General features: G+C 36.7%; 1 protein-coding gene across 5 annotated transcripts in view; it reads left to right on the top strand.

The window, feature by feature from the left end:
• Positions 1 to 21,800, top strand: part of LOC127721292 (chitin synthase chs-2-like) — a 74,256-nt gene that overhangs the window by 21,855 nt on the left and 30,601 nt on the right. For 2 of the 5 annotated variants that reach the window (XM_052228027.1, XM_052228029.1), the window contains exons 1-8: positions 996 to 1,140; positions 6,017 to 6,510; positions 7,409 to 8,401; positions 9,372 to 9,521; positions 10,921 to 11,089; positions 11,522 to 11,658; positions 13,657 to 13,735; positions 14,994 to 15,190. In XM_052228027.1, coding sequence (XP_052083987.1) covers positions 6,031 to 6,510; positions 7,409 to 8,401; positions 9,372 to 9,521; positions 10,921 to 11,089; positions 11,522 to 11,658; positions 13,657 to 13,735; positions 14,994 to 15,190 — 2,205 coding nt within the window. In that variant the 5' untranslated portion in view covers positions 996 to 1,140; positions 6,017 to 6,030. Of the gene's footprint in view, positions 1 to 995; positions 1,141 to 6,016; positions 6,511 to 7,408; positions 8,402 to 9,371; positions 9,522 to 10,920; positions 11,090 to 11,521; positions 11,659 to 13,656; positions 13,736 to 14,993; positions 15,191 to 21,800 lie in introns of those variants that run through there. The other 3 variants (XM_052228028.1, XM_052228026.1, XM_052228030.1) reach the window with 3 other exon arrangements.

Genomic DNA, 21,800 nt, shown 5'->3' with positions numbered 1-21,800 from the left:
ATATATAAAATAATGTAAATGTTAACGACAGTCTGAGTGCTAAAAACAAAAACAAAAAAGTGGATAGCTACTTAACGTCCAGTGGTATACCTATAAATGTATTTCCAGGATAAAAACGTGTTATATAATGCGATATGAATATGAACAATACTTTGTACTAGAGTAGACCAACACGCAAAGCTGAATTTTTAGTATAAACAATATTTTATTATGAATTAAATACATCTTATTCAATATAAATTCAAGCCGTAGCAAAAATGATACAGATACAAGCAACAAGTACTTATATTAATCTGTCCCCTGATTGTCTGTGTGGTAGCTCACAAGGCCGCAAGAAAAAATGTCACTCTTCCAGAACACATTTTCTGACACCGAGCCGACCAGTCTTTGCTCTTACTCCTTAAATACTATTTCTTAGCGGAGAAACAGGGACACCAATAATAAAGTGTTTTCCTTGGTTTGACCCGACATTTCACACTTTTGACGAGCACGCTGCCACTATGAAATGTTTCAGGACTACTTTTCTGTCTTTCAGTTTGTTATCAAAAGATTTATGTTGTTTTCTGATCTATTCCGGTATTGGTTGTCCCCCTTGTTCACTTCTCCATATTTATCTTATATCATACTTATTTGTAAATAATCTGCACATGTACTAATATTGATACTTCAGTGGTCGGTACTTATATCGTTATCATCTAACTATCTACGTATACTCGGTTTAAATTGACCATCAATAATTTTACACCGGGTGCAACAATCATATTGACCAAAACGCCTTTCCACAACTTTTTTTTTAAATTTGCGCTCACGAATTTGTCTTAGCATTTATCAAAGAAAATATATTCAACATGTACACTGTTTACAATTTACTGCTTAGACATGTTCATATGTTAGACAGTAATGTGTACGTATCTATTTATCATCTGGTTACATTGCAGTTTTTACGGTATATTTAAACCACTTGTAATAAACCCTGAATATGATCATTCACAACTAAATGCACTCATGTGACTATCTCTTCAAGGTGATTCAGACATCTAAATAAAAAGTAGTAAAATAAATTTAAATTACTGCATTTTTCGGAAACAAGGAAGTTAGATCCCATTTTTAATCAGGATGGCCGGATACAACAACGAATATGTAAGTTTCGTTTTCTTACAGACATCAAAGTAAAGAAAATAGCTATAACAATTTTAAGATGCATATATGTATGCCTGTTGCATTTATCAATATTTTTTTGTTTTAATGTTATCGAAATTTAATACGTATTTAAATCGAAAGTTTCATTACATTCCGTTGAGTCATGTTATTTTTTCATTCCAAACAAATAAATTCATGTGATGATAAAAATATCAAATACCAAAGAGACATACTCCCTATGAGCTAATAAAGTAATAATAGGTAATATTGATAATTCGTGTCTTCATAAAATGAAAAGTTAAACCAAGCTCATTGTGAAGTCGTTTTTAAAAGAAGTTTAATCTTTATGATATAAATAATTTGTAACATATAATACTGTTAACCCGCCTTGAGCAGTCGTCTTGGGGTAACTTGCTCCTGGTGTTGTGTACTGCTTCCTCGCTCAGCATGGAACATTAATTTTATATTCATTGTTACTTGCTGAACGTTAAGTGACAAATATTCCATGCACATTCAGGAATCTGATGTTCAGTAGTTGTCGTTTGTTGATGTGGTTCATAAGTGTTTCTCGTTTCTCGTTTTTTATATAGATTAGACCGTTGGTTTTCCCGTTTGAATGGTTTTACAATTTTTGGGACCCTTTATAGCTTGCTGTTCGGTGTGAGCCAAGACTCATGTGATGTGAAATAATACATTAAATACGAAAAGAGACATGCCCCCAATGATCTAATAAAGTAATAGTATAAATTAATATCGTGTCTTCATCAATTGAAAAGTTAAACAAACCGAGAGTTCATTGTGAGGTTATTTTTAGAAAGAAGTTTAATCTTTATGATGTAAATATTTTGTAACGTATAACACTATATAAATAACACATAGCTGAGAGGGTGATAGAGCAGATTGTTACCCGGAGAAAACATTGTCAACTGAGGCGAAGCCAAGGTTGACAATGTCTTTTCGAGTGGTAACAATCTGCTGTATCACCCTCTCAGATATGTGTTATTTAATTTATTATACTGAATGTTCTGTTTTTGCTGTCTATGAAATAGAAAATTCAAAGTAATAAACTATGACGTCTTGTACATAACAACCATCCGTATTTAATAAAGCGGATACTTGATCAAACGTCTCCGTGAAGGGTAATAGAGTATTTATCATAGGATAGAGTAAATTGTCTCCCTCGTATTAACAAATCAAAATCTGGCATTTTGACATGAAGTATAATAAAGTAAATTGTCTCCCTCGTATTAACCAATCAAAATCTGGCATTTAGACATGAAGTATAACAATGTTTTATCGCCTTGGGCAGTCGTCTGTGGGTAACTTGCTGCTGATGTTGTTTACTGCCTCGCCGCTAAGCTTGAAACATTTATATTGGTTGTTGCTTGCTTACTGACGTCCAGTGACACATATTTCATGCATATTCAGGACTAGGACAGATAAGCACTCAAAGCAATATCTCGGTTCTGCAAAGAGTGTCTACCGGGATGAAGGGCGGGAAATTTAGTACAAGCGTTGAAAGGTAGACATCTCCCGGTTCTGTTTTGGACATTGCTACATGTGAAGTTGCTTCAATGATTCAGTTTCTTTATTTTTAAACAAATATTTCACACAAAGTGCCTATGTACTGATGAACATTACAAGTTAACTTATTCATAAGTTCACTGTTTGCAATTATTCCACCCGTGACGAAATAACATGATGGAGAAAAGTTTCAAAATGTAAATATAAATCAACGTGTATACTAGACATCTTATACTTTCAGGTATTTCACATCCAATCTTTTATGGTAATATTTTATACAAAGCACAGAAATGTCGTCATTTACCCCGAAAAGCTAACCAAACCTTTAAACAGACTTATTCAGAAGGGATATAGTTACGATACTGTTGTCAGGTCATTAAAGATGACATTTTTTTAATTAATATTGATTCACTCATAGGGTCGGAAATAAACACATTTACTCTAAAATCAGTTGTCGGCATGATACGGGTAATGTTCTTCTCGTATATTTTATGATGGTATGATACTAAAACCCTAACGGGAGGAATTGTGCTGTTACCTATTCTTACATCGAACTCGGACTTCTTTTAAACCGAGTTTTAATTTGCGTATTGCTATGTGTTTGTTTATTCTATGTTGGTTACAGGTATATGGGAGGGTTAAGATCTCACAAACATGTCTAACCCCGCCGCATTTGTACGCCTGTCCCAAGTCAGGAACCTCAGGCCTTTGTTGGTCTTGTGTGTTTTTTTTATTTTGGTACATCTATATGTTTCGGAGTTTAGTCCATTTTCTCTGAACTAGTACACATTTTTATTTTGGGGCCAGCTGAAGCCTGCCTCCGGGTGCGGGATTTTCTCGCTGTGTTGAAGACCCATTGGTGGCCTTGGGTTGTTTTCTGCTCTTTGGTCGGGTGGCTGTCTCTTTGACACATTCCCCGTTTCCATTCTCAATTTTATATCTTATCCCAGATTTATGCTTGTAAAAATACGTGCAATAAAAAAGTTAACAGTTGTATAAAAATAAAGTTTTATAACAAAAGAATTCATTATTTGAAAAACTCTTGTTTTTGTCATTAATGTTATTTTTCTAATACTCACTACTAACTGTTATTTTTTTTTTATTACTACTTCTATATTCAAACTGATTTTTTAAATTCTATTTGATGTGACCTGTATTTTTTATACCAGATTATGCAATAGTTCCTTATTTTTTTTTCAAAGAAAACATAAAAAGCACACGTATGTAAGTAGAAAGCTATATAACAGTTATTGTTTTGACAAAGTTTATGGAAGGAAGCTTTGAATGAATTCAAATAAAAAAAAAAATAAAAAAGTAATAAAATCTAAAGTAAATAAAGAAATAAAATTGAGGATGTTCCCAGTCCTTACCGTCTCCGATTCTCTCGGGCTTTAGAAGTTAATGTTGTGGGATCGTAGTGCGCGGAATACAACGACTGGATAATTAGGGTAAATTTAATTCATAATCAAATATAAGATGAAATAATTCGATTTATCCAACCTCTTTTTAATCAAAAGTTTCATTTTTTTCAGTAAATTAAGAATTTCCTGTGTAAATGTAAAAAATTTCATTTATAAAAGTATGAATATTTTCACTGCAAGGCAAAATTATTCAAAACGAAATGGATTTTTTTTGTATTTGGGGTTGGGGATTTAGCGGATTTTCATCTGTTGCCGAACAGGCTTAACTATGTTCGATTTTGTAGACAACAATATCTTGTATTTTGTGAAGCAGAATTTTTATTTTAATCTGTCTTAGGAAAGATAAATATTCAGTTCTTACAAAGCCACCATTTTTATTACCAAAATCCGTTACCCTCCTTTTTTTATAGCGTAAACCTCAATTTTGATTGAAGAGATTTTTCTACGTTTTTTGATAGAATTTACGTGTTGTTGTCTGCTTTTTGGTCGGGTTGTTGTCTCTTTGACATATTCCCCATTTCCATTCTCAATTTTATTAGATAGAATTTACGTATTTAGATAGAATCGGACTAACAGTTACCATTGTAAACTTGGAGAAGTATGAAAATAAATCGAAATAGAATATCATATTGTAACTGACGTACGACCTCCTGTCATCTATCGTCCTGAACATGCATGAAATATTTGCCACTGGACGTTAAACAAATAGCAATCGATCAACCAATCCTGTCATCTAAGTTTTTACAATTGACCGTTTTTCTTATCTCGCATTAACCAGAAATTCAATATATTTTATGTCCTGTATTTTTTATTTTTTTTATTTCATGACATTATATTTGTTCAATAAGGAAATTGGCAAAGTCTGTCAACGCGTCAAATATTGACCGTTGTTATCTCTATCAAACAAAATATCCGAACGATAAATACAAAACATATAACTTCAAAAAAATAAAAATAAAAACATTGCATTAAACACGCTTAGTCACAGTTTATTAGAAATACGATAACAGTCTTGCAACTGACCGGTCCTTTCGTGGTCATGCAAATCCATTGGAATTATTTTAAATGTCGCATAGAAGTTTTCGGCAATACAAATACCATCTATCTAGTTATGAAGAACAATGCCAATTACATTTATTCACTTCCGTGTGACAGGTGTCACATGTTGAGCAGGATCTGCTACCTCTTCTGGAGCACCTGCGATCACCCCCGGTTTTTGGTGTGGTTCGTGTTGCTCAGCCTACAGCTGTCTACGTTATGTTTTGTGTAATGTTTGTCTTTTCGTAGTTTTTCGGGGTTTTTTGTTGTCATGGCAATGTCAGTTTGTTTTCAATTTATTAGTTTGAATATCTCATTGGTATCTTTCGCCTCTCTTTCCGTTTCGTTGCAGGAAAAATTAGAAATATTGGGATTATTTTTTTCACCTCGATGTTTGAACTGAAAACAGGGGTTGTGAAACAAGACCTGTACTATAAAAAGGTGTAAACATGACTAGTGTCATAAGGAGATGTTAAGTGATTTACACCTATCTCCAAAAATAAAAAGGATCGAAAGTTAACATACAATTGACAACGATGTCTTTGAAATTAGCAAAGCCCTTAAAGTCAAGTAGCTATAGAATGTGAAAAAGTACCTTTCCCTGTTAAACAACATGTGCAAAATTGAAAAGAAAAACAGTTAAACGACTAGGTGGCGGAAGGATGAATAGTCATTCTAATTTGCAGAAATTGTGACTCGGTAATTTTTATTTTAGTTTATTGTAAAATGAAAAGTAAAAACAGGACAAAATAAAAATCTATATGTCGAATAAAAAACGGAAAGGCAAACAACAGTCCCCAAACAATAACACAGAAAACCAAAGACTGAATAACATTTATACAGACGTCATCTTTTTGTGTGAACTGAATACCTTACATTACTTTTATATTCAGGTGTGGTATAAGAGATGAGTTCACAAGCAGACATGCAGGAAAGAACGATGGGGTCAGCTTCCAACAGTCTAGGTGATACCATCACGTCAACAACATCATTTACCAGAACTACGGTTCCGAAAATGAGATCGCAGCTCTCAGCATCCGGGTTATCTAAAATCGAAAGACATATCCACCAATCAGATGTCGTGTTAGAAAATCCATCAAAATATGTGGTTGTGACAAAATGGTTAGCGACAATAGTTTTTGGAGTGCTTTTATTAGTCTGCTTGGTTTCAAGTAAGCTGTCCGCAATTGGAATAGCAGCTAAACTTAGTGAAACCGGAAACTGCTTCACTAACCAAAAAGGCGACAATTCAAAAAATTGTTCTACAAGCTTCATATTGCTGTTATTAATATTAGTAATACCTAATGTTCTAACTTGTTTACGTTTTACATGGAATAGTCTTTATAGGAAAGATAGAAAATGGCCTACAAAACTAAAAATATTTTATGTGAGTAAATATCAATATATAGATATTATATATAGTAAGCCCACATGATATAATTGTTGGTTTCAATTAGAAATTATAATTTCAACTAACTGGGCTATATGGTGCGTACGCAGTCAGATTTATCAACTATATATATAGATATTTAAACAGAATACAACTAGAGTCAGGTTCCTGGTAAATGCACAGGCACATCAAGAATTTGGCGGGGTAATACATGTTTGAGAGCGGCTCAATCCTTCCCTTATCACGAATAGTCTTGTAATAGCACAACATAAGAACAAGCTGTAAAAATCAGTAACTGTTGGAAAGGGCCGAACTCATCAGATTGGTCAGAAACACAACAAAAAAAGTAGAGTACCTATCTTAAAATAATAAGAGTTACTGAAAGCTAGTTCAAAGCCAATTTCAACAAATTGATAAACAAATCGCCTCGGTTGACAATGTTTTCTCGGGGTAACAATCTGTTTCATCCCTTTCTCAACAATGTGTGATTTATATATAATTGTTTTGCCAGAATTTATAATTAAGAATAACCTCATTTGAACATTTTAAATAGTAATATAACAAAATGATATTAGATTGATTGCTTGTGATTAATAATCGTGTACAATGCCGAACGAGAACTTTTACCAGTTATTTCGATAACCTCTAGCAAGGGGTATAACTCTTATTCCAGTTATTTCGGTTACGTCAATCAAGGGCATAACTTTTTTCTCAGTATATTTCGGTTACCTCTCGCAAGGGGCATAATTCTTATCCCAAATATTTCGGCCAACTCTTACAAATGACATACCATCTGGAAATGGATAAAAAGATTGAAAAATACATAGATATGTTGCAACGAATCTCTTATAATCCTTTCATGGTATGTATCAAATCTGTCTCGTTTTCTTTTCAGTGCATTTGCCTTAGTCTCATCGAATCGTTTGGTTTATGTTTGTTTGCGTTGAAAGTCTTGAAAATTAAAAAATCTGCAACAGTAGTTCTATTAATGGATGGAGTTTATATTGGTCATTCAGTCGTGACTGCATTTGTAAATAGAAGTAGAAATAGTCAGTTTCAGTCAATCAAATTTGCTGTTTCCACAATTATGGTAGTAGCTGGTTGTGGAATAACTATTTTTGTTATAGCAAACAAAAAACTCATGGAAAGTAAGGATTTATGGCATATATTTGTTTCCATACTTTGTTTGTCGATCGCGTGGCTTCCATGGTTACGAAAGAAAATTGTATCCGTTGATCAGCCAAACTCCTACCAAACGGAAGTAGCATATCAGGCGACTGAAAGTAGGAGTAGTGACGAGCAAAGCCAAGGAACTATATCATCAATGTATGGCGGTAGCAGTTTAACAAGTAGCCAGCAAACAGATGACGGTCTGATCGAATCAAAAGAAAAATATACACATAAATTAATGATTATTTCATCAGGAACTAAAACAGTTTCAATGTTTCTTTTTGCCTTTTTAATTCAAAGTGTGTTTGATGGTTGGTCTGTAAAGGAATGGTCCGAAGGCTGGGATTTAAGGCTCGGTGATCTGGAAACTACAAATGGTCGACAGACTTATTTTTTCATGATCAATATCATTACTAGTATTTTAGGCTATGCCGTAGGTCTGTATGTTTTACGGACACAGATGGGTAAAGGAGGGTTTGCAGTACCCCTTCTACTCTCAACACCTATTACCTTTGGCATGCTGTATATTAATGACTTATGTTCTGGACTTTATTTTGGGAAAACTGATATTGAATACAGCAACAATATTTGCCATACAGGAACAGAAAATCTGGAGTTCTTGTTACCTGCCTTGCTTCTAGTCTGCATAGGTCAATGTCTTTCTACTGGTTACTATGTTTACAAGAGCTCAACCATTGTACTGCAAAAAGAAGTCAAGGTATGTTTATTGGTTATAACAGGCCAAACTAAACGTTGTCATTGTTTTAAAGAATAAAAATGAAGAATGTCACTTCAAACATAAATATTAAAAGTTGTATTACTAATATGTCAACCTTCTATGAAGATTAAATTGATTAACAAAAAGCGTATCTTTCACAATCTAGTATGAGCAACAAGAGATGTGAAATATTCGTGAATGGGACAGTGACCGAAATACACAAAAAGATCCGAAAGCCATCCAGAGGTTAGCATACAGTCTAGCCAAAATATCAAGCTCTAATAAAAGGACTTTCTTCGATCTGTCATCAAAACCAAAATATCAAATGACAATAATATTCAGTTATGACGAACGAAATTCAAAACCATCACCATAAAATTTCGGCCATTCTAGCCAATCATAAATGATACTTTATCACTGTGTATCATCACCACCGGATATAGGTACCCTTGACCTGGTTCTCTGTTCATTGTCTAAGATAGTATATTTATAACGAAACTTAAAAAGAAGAAACAAATGATAGGTCCGTGTGCTTGTTTTCGAGATATAAGCCATTGAAAATTTGGCGGGAAATGATTCTCTCTAGATTTTTCATAAAATTAACATTGGCAGCATTTTCTTTCAAAAACTATGAAAAAATAACAAGGTTTTTATAAGATTTTCAAAACTATATATAATAAAATTATGAAAAGAAAAGTAGGGCTTAATGGGCAAAATTTTTAATGGGTACTAGATGGATAAAACCAGAGGATTCCGAATATCTGACAAAAATTCAAAAACAAGTCGTGAGTCTGCGCTGTTCTGGGTTTACTGTTGCTTCATCGGCAACGCTCAAACCCAAACATTTGAAATTATCTAAAAATATCTAAAAATATCTAAAAATAATAGTCAAATTAATCTACGGTCAACTTTGCTTCGGGGAGTTAATTTATCAACGGAAACTTTTTTATCGTTGGTATTTATGTTACAGTTATTTTGGATGCCGATGTACAACAGCATATTACCAGATCAGTGGATGTTATTGGACAGACGGACGCAACTTATGGACGACACACAGGAACAGCAAGAAGAACAAATAAAAAAGACCAAAGTTTATATTTGTACAACTATGTACCGAGAGGTAAGAAAGTAGCTAAATAAAGGCACATATAGGGTATATATGAGGGTCTGGGTGGGGTTTACAGAAGAAATAAAAATGGGTCAAACAATTATATAGATATAATCATAATAATATTTATATAATATAATCAATAAAACAGAATATAGAATAAAGTGGAAAAATTTAGAGAATAGAGAAATAGTCCCTACCCCTACTGATTCTAGACCCTCGCATATTATAAAAGAAAGTTTTATTTACTCAGCTTCCCATATATAAGTTACTTATCGTAAAAAATAAGATGGACACTACGAAAAACGTTTGGTTAGCATTGTCTTATGTATAGTTGATCCTCTTTTTCACGAATGTGACCTACCAAATTAGAAATATCATCGGGTTTGTACTTACATGAGCAACATAAAGGGTGTCACAGGTGGAGCAGGATCTGCCTACACTTCCGGGGCACCTGCGATCAACCGGAGTTTCGGTGGTGTTTGTGTTCAGTCTTTAGATTTCTATGTTTTGTTTTGTATACTGTTGTTCGTCTTTTCATCGTTTTTCGTTTTTTGCCATGGCAGTGTCGGTTCGTGTTGTATCGTGAGTTTGGTATCTTCCGCCTCTCTTTTTACGTGTTCTTTGCCTGGTCAGAACCAGCTAGATTTCTCATCTCAAAATACCGAAGTGTACATAGAAATATGAAATGCAGTCCCATATTTCGCGAGATCTTTATACTTTTAGGAATTTTGGGTCCTCAATGCTCTTCAACTTCGTAATTTATTTGGCCTTTTAACCTTTTTTTATTCGAGCGTCACTAATGAGTCTTTTGTAGACAAAACGCGCGTCTGGCGTACACAATTTCAATCCTGGTATCTATGATGAGTTTATTAAATACATATAGTTTATAATATATAATCAGAATTCAGATTTATTCCTTCAATAATATTATAAATTTTATCGATGAACATGGAATAAGGACCATTTTCATGTATTGTACGAGTTCTTTCGATCCGGCTTGAATACCTTCAAAGTAACAGACAAGTCAGGAGCCTGTAATTCAGTGGTTTGTTGCTGTGTTACATATTTTTTTTTTTCATTATTTTGTACCTTTTATAGCTGACTATGCGGTATGGGCTTTGCTCATTGTTGAAGGCCGTACGGTGACCTATAGCTGTTAATTTCTGTGTCATTTGGTCTCTTGTTGAGAGTTGTCTCATTGGCAATGAATCATACCACATCTTCTCTTTTTATAAATGAAGGCAATAACTACGCTGTGAAAACTTGCTGATTATCAGTATATTGTCTCTGACTGTGTTTTTCTTGTATAACGTAGTCATTTTTCTAACTATCTTGTTGTCTCGTGTACATACCCATACAATAATGTCGCTTTCATAATATAGGCGCATGACACGTATTTCTTTTACAGACTAGAGATGAAATGAAACAACTTCTTGAATCCATTTCTCTGATCAATGCAGCAAAGCAATTTGGCACGCGCCATTTTGAATCGCATATCATTTTTGATGGAGGGATAAAAGGAAACGTGATTGGAGATAAGGCGCTGCAACTGTTAAGTTTGGTTCCTGAAGTTTTGAGTAAGTCAACACTACACTGTTTCAGAATCTTAAGTTCTATGTGTAATTTCATTTTTTGTATCCCAAAATGAGAAGAATGTTATGTCATTGGTTAAATTTCCATTGTTTCGGACATTTTTTAACCAATAATGACGTTTTGTTATGCGATTTTTGATATATTACCAAAAAGGCATTAGATTCTGAAACGGCGAATTATATGTTTTTATGTATTTCTCTTACTATTTATTTTAATTATAAAACGGTCACATTTTCATATACTAGTAAGGACCTTTTCGAAATGTGTTTTAACTTCACTTTATTATTTCAAATTTTCTTCTATCAATATTCCTTTTGAAGGTTTATCATTAATAATGATTTCTTATAACAAAATATAAAACAGAAAGTTAACTTTTAAAGACCAATCATTCTGATTCCATCCTTTTATTTCCAAAGAAACTGGAGATGTGGATACCTGTACAAAAGCTGACTTCCCTTATGGACTTCGCCTGAGTTGGAGGTTACCTGCATCAAAAGGGGAGGGGTGTGGTCAGCCAATGACATTTGTTATTCATTTAAAGGATAACAGAAAGGTAAGGAGATGGTTGCTATTTTTTCAGTTTGTTTTTAATGCCTCGTTCACACGTACATTTAATTCGAATTGAATTCGAATCGAATGCGAATCGAAATCGCTAATCGCGTTCACACACTCTTCTTTTTTAATTCGAATTGATTCGAATTGGCTAAATCGCATTATCCAATTCGCATTAGAAATGCGTTTTTGTTAATACGAATTAAAAGTTAACGTCGTTAGGACAGTAAAGCAAAATGACGCGCATTGCAATTCGAATAAGAATTTACGTTTGGACGTTAAACGTTTCGAATGCGAATTAAACTAGTTCGAATTAGTTAATGCGAATCGAATTCGAATTACGTGTGAACGCAGCATTAGAATGCGTTTCAGTGGATTTTGGCGTTTTTGTCATTTGAAAATATCCGCTGAATGTTCAGTCAGTTCTTTTAAAGTTGGATAATTGAACACAACACTACTTGCCTTCTTTCTGTCATCATTCAACCATGAAAAAACAGTTTACTTTTTTGAAAAAAAAATTAAATAATTAAAGTTAAAAGAAATTTTAATAAAGAGACATGGCTATACATATATATTCGTTAAATTTCTATAGGTAATTAAATAAATCTGGTACAATCGTAGACATCGTACCCCTCTTATATTAATTTATTTGTGTTGTATTATTTAATGTAAATATATCTTTGAAATGGTAAAAAAATACACCGTCGTACATGACATAATTAAAATAAATATCGACACGTGAGTGTTTTCAAACAATACATCAAACGTTCATCCCACGTGATCACGTGACTCCCTAATAAAGTGTTCAATGACGAAAATTGTAATTTACTGAATAGATTTTATAAAATATAAATTTTAACAGCCTTTTAAACATTAGAAATGTGAGGTTAATGCGATAGTATTAGATAAAACCTAAAATATGTAAAAACGTGACCAAAGTTGTAAACTAATAATATAAGGAAGTATCCCATTTAAAAACAAAATATATACATTTTTAATTCGTGTCTTATCTCGAAGCTATGGGAGTCATAAAAAGGATGAAATATGTTTCGTTAATTTTACAGAAGATAACATAACCCGAATAATCCAGTTGTTATATTTCACTCACTTCAATCACTATACATTGTTATTATAACTAAACTGATAAATGTGTCTTTTCTTTCTGCAGAATTGATAAATATGTCGTTTTTTCGACAAAAGTGATTAATGCGTCGGAATTTTGACAGAAAAAATAAGGTTTTCATACTTTAGATCGAAAGATTGATTGTTGTTTGCTTAACGTCCAGTGGCAAATATTTCGTACATATTCAAGGCGGTACAGTTTTTTAATACATATAGGATGGGCATAAAAATGTTCATTTCGATAAAAAAAAATAGGCATACTCAATAACTTTGTCGTTATTTCGACAAAAGATTCAGTAAGTACAAGCGAATGTAGCTATTTCGACACAAGAGATGCAATGGCGGTTTTTTACTTCTCAGACGCCAATGATGTGTCGATATTTCAACAGAAAATATTAGTTTCATAAAATTGTCGTTTTTTTTTCGACGGAAGATATTTATAATCTAATTTGTCGTTATTTTGACAAAATAGATCAGTATGCTGATAATTAGACAGCAAATATGTTTCTCGTTAATTAGACATACTGAAATAATCTATTATTTCTTAATCAAAACGAGAGAGGCATACCAAAGGGATATTCAAACTCATAAAAACACGAACAAATACAGTTCACAAAAACACAACATAGAAAACTAAATACTCAGCATCACGAAACCCCACCAAATACCGGTTGTGATCTCAGGTGCTCTGGAAGGCTTGACGTGATATTAAGTCGAAGTATCTAGATGATATAGAGATTACTTGCTGATGGCGGGAATGCTTTCAATTATGTCTGACAAAAATCATATTTTGAAGTATTTCCTATTTCCAAAGTGTCAACTACACAAACACTGTAAAATAACTGTAATATATCGAAAGTGTTTCCATTTTTTTTAGGTGAAGAATAAGAAACGTTGGAGTCAAATAATGTATATGTCATATATCTTGGATTTCCTGGTCAAAGAAGACGCGAATGGTAAATTACTATCAATCTAAATTGAGCGTACAATATGGTTTTAATACTTACCAAACAAATGGAAAATAAGTGCGAATGATTAACTTTAAGACAATAAAAGCTGTCTAAATAACTAAATAACACAAACTGTAACGCTGGTTTGTTCCTGTATTCCTTACATTGTTCGGGTCAAGTAGGGTCACCCGAGCTGTTCAGATTAAATCACATATACATATATATATTGCTGTGTGTTTGTTTATTCTACATTGGCTAGACGTATAGGAGGGTTGAGATCTCACAAAACATTTTTAAACCCGCCGCGTTTTTTGCGCCTGTCCCAAGTCAGGAGCCTCTGGCCTTTGTTAGTCTTGTATATTTTTTAATCTTAGTTCATTTATGTGTTTGGGAGTTTAGTGTGACGTTCATTTTCATTGAACTAGTACACATTTTTGTTTAGGGGCCAACTGAAGCCCGCCTCCGGGTGCGGGATTTTTTCGCTGTGGTGAAGACCCATTGGTGGCCTTCGGCTGTTTTCTGCTCTTTGGTCGGGTTGTTGTCTCTTTGACACATTTCTCATTTCCATTCTCAATTTTATTGCTTGGTCAATAACTATAACTTATGGCCCGCATATGTTTTCTAGTCTGTGCATTCGTTTGTCCATATGCCAATTTAGCTTTGACCCAGATTTCGCGGATCTCTGAACAAAACAAAAGTGCGACCGAAAAAGGGTGTTCAATCGATCCAAAGTATTGTTTAAATTCAGTTTAATTTCTGCTTATGGACGATTGCTTATGTTGAATATTTCAAAGTTTGATGCCTATGTTGATCGTATCTGTCACATTCAATCTGAAAATGGTCTCCTAGTTTCTAATTTTATTAACATCGACCAACTGGAACAATCTTTTACAATACGATCGTGCATAAAATGTATAGGATCAAAAATAATTCGACTGCATTCAGTACAGTAAATTTTTACAATTATAAAAGTTGAAAGATCGATGGATTTTGTTTGTTTAACGTCAAGTGACGAATGTTTCGTTACTATTCGAAGCAAAATTTGCATTGTTTCTTCAATTACGTGTTTGCATTTCAGAGTTGCAATACTAGCTCTGAATCAATTATGAACACAAATCAGCATCGACGAGGATTGACTATCGATTTAATTGTTTCGGAGTTCGGTCATTGAATGATTTTTTTTTGCACAGGCTAGTAGAATTGATACGTCTATAAGAACAAATTTCCAATCACACAGCTGTATACTTTTCTTTTATTGTTTTAGTTGATGATGAAACAGCTTTCATTCTAACAACAGACGCAGACGTCAAATTTACACCAGACTCCGTTGAAGCTTTACTTGATTTAATGACACGTGACACTTCTGTTGGTGCTGTTTGCGCACGCACACATCCGCTAGGTGAAGGGCCACTGTATTGGTACCAACAGTTTGAATACGCTATTGGCCATTGGTTTCAAAAGGTATGATGCGAAGCAATCAAAACTGATCAAAACTAGATAAGTGTACAAGTCATGTACGGGGGGGGGGGGGGGGGGGGGGGGGGGGGTGGAGATGTTAGAAGAAGATGTGGGGTTTAAGTCAATGAGACAGCAACCAAACGAAATACGTAAACATTATATGACATCTTACCATTTTAACCCTTTTGTTAATTTAATACAGTTTTACATGACTTAAAGTTTACTTTTTTTACAGAAGATGTAGCAGCATAAAAGAGTCAAATATATTCACTTGTTGAACTCGAACGTATTTAAAAAGGGTTACGATTCATGCATTCAGTATTGCTTCAAAACGAAATAATCATGAGTAGTATGAAAAGGCCGATTCTGCCGCAATCGCATTTTCAAGGGGAAATCCTGCATAGGACCCCCAGCCCAGACGGCCAAATGCAAACGGACGGCATCCCTATTGAGCATAGGGTAAATACAAGAATGTCTTTCAGTTTAGCACAAAACCCAAACACCTTAGAAGGATGTAATCCTAGGGTAAATACAAATATGTCTTTCGTACAAAAGATGGAGGAACTCAGAAGTCCACAAATCGTAGACAACGATTTTATGAACGATAATGTTTTCGAGGAAAAGGCAAAGGATCAGAGCCTGGAAACCCTGAAATGGAAGGAACTCTCAACCGGTGTGATCTATAAAATCCTGGAAGTGGTAGAAGTAGATGGGAAGTTTGGAAAGAGTAAGATCCTCACCTTGAAAAACAGAGAAGGAGAAACGAATAGGGTGTGGGCCTGCAGTGGACTGAACAGAGAGACAGGACCCATGGTAGGAGCCTTCGTGAGAAGTACAGGCTTTAAAGTCAGCAAAAAGACCAAGCAGGAGTACTTCTCTTACGACCTTGTGAGAAATTAAGTCCAAAAAAAAAAATAATGGGCCGGGTGGGGTACAAAAAATTTTTCCGATCCGACATTTCTGCCGGATTGGAAAAGTTTTTTTTTTATGCTTGAAACGGAGCACATCATGAAGTGAAGCGGAATGGAGCACATCGTGAAACGATGTGTGGAGTGAAGTGTAACGGAATGATTTGTGACGTTTTTTACGGCGCATGCGCATTTGATACGCACAAGATTTTAGTAATGCCCTTATTGTATAGCCAGTACGTCAATAGTCCTTTTTACGCGGGCTTTAAGACGTTATCGTTTTGCAGTGTTGCTAACTGCCTTTGTGACGTTGTTTTGTTTGGATTATACAGAAATGAACGGAGAAGACTGGAAGGTATTTTGTACAATCATGGATGATTTCAGAAACTACTTATGCAACGCTTATCCTAGCGATCAGGAATTGAACGAGTACTGGACAAAACTCGAGCGCTTTGCTGAGCAATCAGCGAAAATATCGAAATGTAAAAAAGAGAGGAAAAAAATTGCACAGAAACGAACGAAGCAGGAAGAAAGGGAAATGTTCAAACGAAAATTGATGGAAAGTTACCAAGAACAAGAAGATGATGATTTAACAGAATTACCGCCTGATTTGCGAAATGAAAAGGACTGTATCACTAGAATTAAAAATCTACAGAAGAAAATCGATCACACAAGACGAAATGTACTGTTCTATACGTTCGGACAAGGAGAAACTATTTTTGTTTTGAAACAAAAATTGAAGCTACATAAGGATGAGTTGTGTCCCTACTTCGCAAAGCACGAACTTGTGTATTCTGCTAGTTATATTTATAAACTGGTCAAATTTTACCAGATTGCTGATCTACATCAGAAAATATTGAAATGTAACTTACCAGTAAGAGACATTTTCAAACATCTCGACATGTTACATGAAATATGTATTGAACTTGAATGGTGACTTTTGATTAAATCAATACATGAATATCTCGGTCCTTTTAAGGACCACCCACATTATTAAAAAAGAGTCTAAATCTTGTATCACAGGTTTTTTTTTTTTTTACAGCGTGAAAATAGTATTACGGTGTGAGACTTTTTATGGCGGGAAAGTAGTATTACGGCGTGAGACTTTTACGGCGGGAAAAGAGTATAACGGCGTGAGACTTTTACGGCGGGAAAAGAGTATAACGGCGTGAAACTTTTTATAGCGGGAAAAGAGTATTACGGCGTGAGACTTTTACGGCGGGAAAATAGTATTACAGCGTGAGACTTTTTATAGCGGGAAAGTAGTATTACGGCGTGAGACTTTTACGGCGGGAAAATAGTATTACAGCGTGAGACTTTTTATAGCGGGAAAGTAGTATTACGGCGTGATACTTTTTATTGCGTGAAAGTAGTATTACGGCGTGAGACTTTTTACCCATTGGAAAGCTTTTTTGGGGATTAGGAAGCACACTTCGAAAGCTCCTCACTGAAACTGGATAGGGGTTGTCGCAGCTGATCTTTCTCATTGTAGTAGTTCTTGAGGCAGGTAACGATCTTCCCAAACTCAGCATTATCGATCTGTTCATCGTCAGCCAAAGAAGTACTAATATATTGTTCAACCAAAAATTTTGTGGACTGTGCCAATTGCAAGGTGTCGCGATGTTTTTTCTTCTTTTTCATGATACGCCTTGAGATTAGTGTGAGTACCATCACGCCAGTGGCACTCAAGCACGCAAGGGATCCTAGGGGAAGGGAGGCTATAATACCTATACCGGTCAAAGCTGAACCCATGGTGCAGCTGGTTAACACCAAACTGCCCACAGAACAAACACCCAGTGCTACAGATACAACTTTGTCCAGACGTTTGTAGATCTTCAAGGTATGTTGATACTTATGTATATCCGCGTTGAGTTGATCTTCCATACATTCGACTCTGGTCTGTCGGTATCCAGAATCTATATCATCCATTTATTTATAGGAGCATACCGAGGAGGGGAATATTTTTGAAGGGGCTGTTAGCACCTAAGATTAGACCAGCTCCGTCGTGGAATTGCTGACCACGCTTCAAGTAGAGTCCATCACCATAGGTGATCCGGGCGTTTGAAGGTTTGAGGTAGAGACCGTTGCCACTAGGTTTCACGGTGCAAACGCATCCACCACGTTTCAGGTACAATCCAGACCCTAAGGCCTTGTTGACGGCTACACCACCAAGACCACTCAAGGCTCCAACACCCAAGGCGGGTAGAATGGTTTTTGCTAACATGGGGAGTGCCCTCATTGCCAGCCCCGCCAACATGGGTAGGAAGCCACCCACCTTCTGCATGTTTTCCTTTAATTGGGTCGCACTCAACTCTAGGACCATACCACCAGTACCCTTTTGTAGGAGCTTGGCGATCTTTTGAACCTGGCGGGTGGTGAGCAACATCTTGTGTTCACCTTGCAGGTTTGCGTGGGACAAACGAATGGAGACCGGACAACCTTTTTTGGCAGCCCGTTGTAGTTTATCAGCTTGACCTTTTGTCAAACTCAAACCATGTTCGTGATAAGTCATTTATTTATACCTCACGAAGATGAAAGCGGATGGTGAGATGTTCACCCCTGAAATCGATGGGCCTACCATCTTGATCGGTGAGATACGTTTGCATGCGATTGATGGTTCGCAAGGTCACCGGCAAGTATACTAGATTCTTTGGGGTTTGAATGATCTTCATACCAGGACCGTCTGCGGGAAAAAAGCTGTAGATGGTAGACTGCTGTGTACCATTTACATAACTTCCATGGATGATATCACTATTCACCAGAATGCTGTTGATGCTGATGATATTTACAATGTGTTCCCCTTCCGTATAGCCGTTTGTGATCATATCGAACGTGTAAATCTGCCGCTCGAATCCCAAGACGGTGTTGATGCTATTGACAACGTTGAAGTCTACTTGATAGTGTCTGGCGAGGGTCAGCGTTGCTCTTAGGGTTGCCCTGTTGGCATCGATGATGATCTTCGTTTTGTGTTTGTTGAGCCGCAGCCGCCGCTGGATCTCATTGTTGATGTCTTCGATGTCATAGGAACCTGTGCTTAGTGCGATGGGAAACCAGTTGGCACCATCGTCGGGGGAGTAGCGGAAGGAATTGTTACCTGTATGAATGTTGGGGATGGAGTTATAGGTTTCCAGGTTTACTAATGCCATTTCGTAGGTCTTAGATTCCTTGAGTTGTAGTGGGGGGTTGAACCGGGTAAGGATTTGGTTATCGTTTCCAGAGACGATGAAGGAAAACCCATGCTTTGGGTCGGTGTTATTAGCAATTTGCTGCAACAATGTGTTATCCATTTATTTATGGTAGACCATTGTCACATATTTTTGCTTCCACTCTTCGATACCGTCATACTGCTCCTTGAGTTGTTTACTAGCCTTCACTACGATCGCATAGACTTCGGCGGGGTGACTGGCAAAGAGGAGTTGTAGGTGAATTTTATCCATTTACTTTTAGTACACAACGTTCATCTTTTGACCATCGGATTCAAACTGTAGGATTCTGTCGGAAATGACAAGTGCAAACGCCTCGGTGTTGGCTGGAACATTACGGGCGAATTCGGCTCTGATCTGAATATCCACCGTGGATTCTTTGAGACGCTCAGACTGATGACTCACATCAATCACAAATAAGGGGTACAAGTCGATGAAATCGGAGGGATTAATCCCACCATTACTGAGGAGACTGTCCATGTTATGGAATTTCTTTCTGAAGTCGGAGGCCTCTTTGAACACTCTGGCGATCCTATTTTCGTTGAAAGCTGCATTATAGTCGACTGCTGGATAACGTTCAGCGTTGAGGGTGACATGGATATTTCGCAATCGACAGTGATCGAACACGGCAGCATTATGGGTTTGGTCACCACTTTTGTCGGTTTGGAAGGCAACAATGATATATCTAGGCTTTTCGCGACCACTCTTGGCAGCTAGGCGCCAGTTAAACTGTGAGGCTTGGGGAACGGCTATGGAATCACACTGTCTCATGCGAAATCCACAGTGGATCTTGGATTTACTTTGGATGGTTTTGTACAGTTGCATCTTATTTTCGTCTGAGGGGGTGATGTGAGGGACGAACCACGATAGTTTATTCAGGACGATCTTTGCCGGATCGTTGACGGCAGCTGCTCTCAAAATGGCATTAGCATTTGAATCGCGAACGAGTGAGAGTTCGTGTCTGAACCCGTACACTATTTTGTTGTAATCATCTGCGAATCCAAAAATATGTTTTAGGGGGATGGCAAACGAAAACGATCCTTTGTTGGTGGGCTTGGTGATAATGTATCCATGGCGGGCTGCAAATCCAGTGTTCTCAGCCTCAGCATCGATGGAAGAATCCTTATACCACAGTTGGTTGAGACCCTGCGATTTGGAGAAGTCGTCGGGGTAGGTTAACATTCCCAGCATAGTGGTGGCAATGCCGGGGTCGTTAATATGTTCGATCTGCTGACCGGAAAGCCTGTAACTGATGCTCTTGAAGAGATACATGATACCATTATGGGTGAGCGACACAAGATCGCCATCGGCATATGCTGTGTCATCATTCTTGAGAAGTCGACCTTCTACCACGAGATAACTTTCGGCGGGGTGTAGGAACAAATCCTGGGTTTCGATGTTGATTCGGATTTCAGCACCGGGATTGTTCAGCTGGGCACCGGCTTGTGGTTCGTATTCTCGAACCTGATATTCCTGGAGACTTTCGTCGAAGGTCAACCCTTCGGTGATTGTAAGAATGTTAGACATAATGTATTTATTTATAGCGTTGGACGAAGTCGTGGATGGTTTTGATACCAGAGCCGGAGATTAGATTGTTTAACCGAACTTGCTCTGGCTTTTTGCGTTGAACACTAGGCTGTTGAGGGGTTTTACTGCGTTTTCTGGGGCGGGTCACTTTATCAACCACATGGTCGACGGCTTTGGAAGCCCCTTTTTCAACACCTTTCAAGGCCGCATTGGTGGCAGCACTCACGGCCTTACTTCCTAGGGTTTGGGCGGCAGAGGAAGTAAACATGCGTGCAGCCAAACTGGCGATTGTGTCAAACAGTCCTTTACCACCGTAGGCGTACTTTCGAGCGTAACCTTTCTTGATTTGCAACATTTATTTATAGGATGCTACGATGCAGTGCCTTATATTCCTCGATGCTGATATGTCTACCCCTTTTCATAGCATCGATAATCGACACAATTTCGTTGCGCACACCATTGTTTCCTGCTCGGTATGCTGCAGCACACAGTTCCAAGCGATCGAGAAGCTGCTTGAAGTTGGAAGGAAGAAACACGGTTTGCAGCCCACTGCCAAACTTATCCTTCTTGTAGATGTGGGATACGATTTCCTTCCACTTGTAACTCTTATTCGCCTTCGGGGTTCTCGAGAGGGTGGAATTGCCTTGATACATGGCACCGGAACTTTTCAGGATCTCTGCATAGTCGTAAAGGTCGTCGGGCTCAAACGATTCTGGTTTCTTTTTCACCATGAGTTCCCAGAGGCCAAGGGTTCCTTTGTACCTCACACCATCTACGAAAATATCATCATCGTCAAAAGTAACTGGTGAGCTTCCGATGAAGATACCATCGTTTTCAGATCGCAATCCAAAGGTGTGGTCGGCGGAAGGAGTCATACTGAGCTGCAAATACTGCTGTGCTCGAGGTCCGAGGACGGTGTCTGTAGGTGGTGCGATGGGTAGTGGATCAGCAAACTCGGGTTGTGGAGGAGGGAGG

Source organism: Mytilus californianus, unplaced genomic scaffold, assembly GCF_021869535.1.
Source record: "Mytilus californianus isolate M0D057914Y unplaced genomic scaffold, xbMytCali1.0.p SCAF_12, whole genome shotgun sequence".
NCBI classification, from domain to species: domain Eukaryota; kingdom Metazoa; phylum Mollusca; class Bivalvia; order Mytilida; family Mytilidae; genus Mytilus; species Mytilus californianus.
The sequence above is the reverse complement of the archived record's forward strand: the minus strand, read 5'-3'. Positions and strand labels throughout refer to the sequence as shown.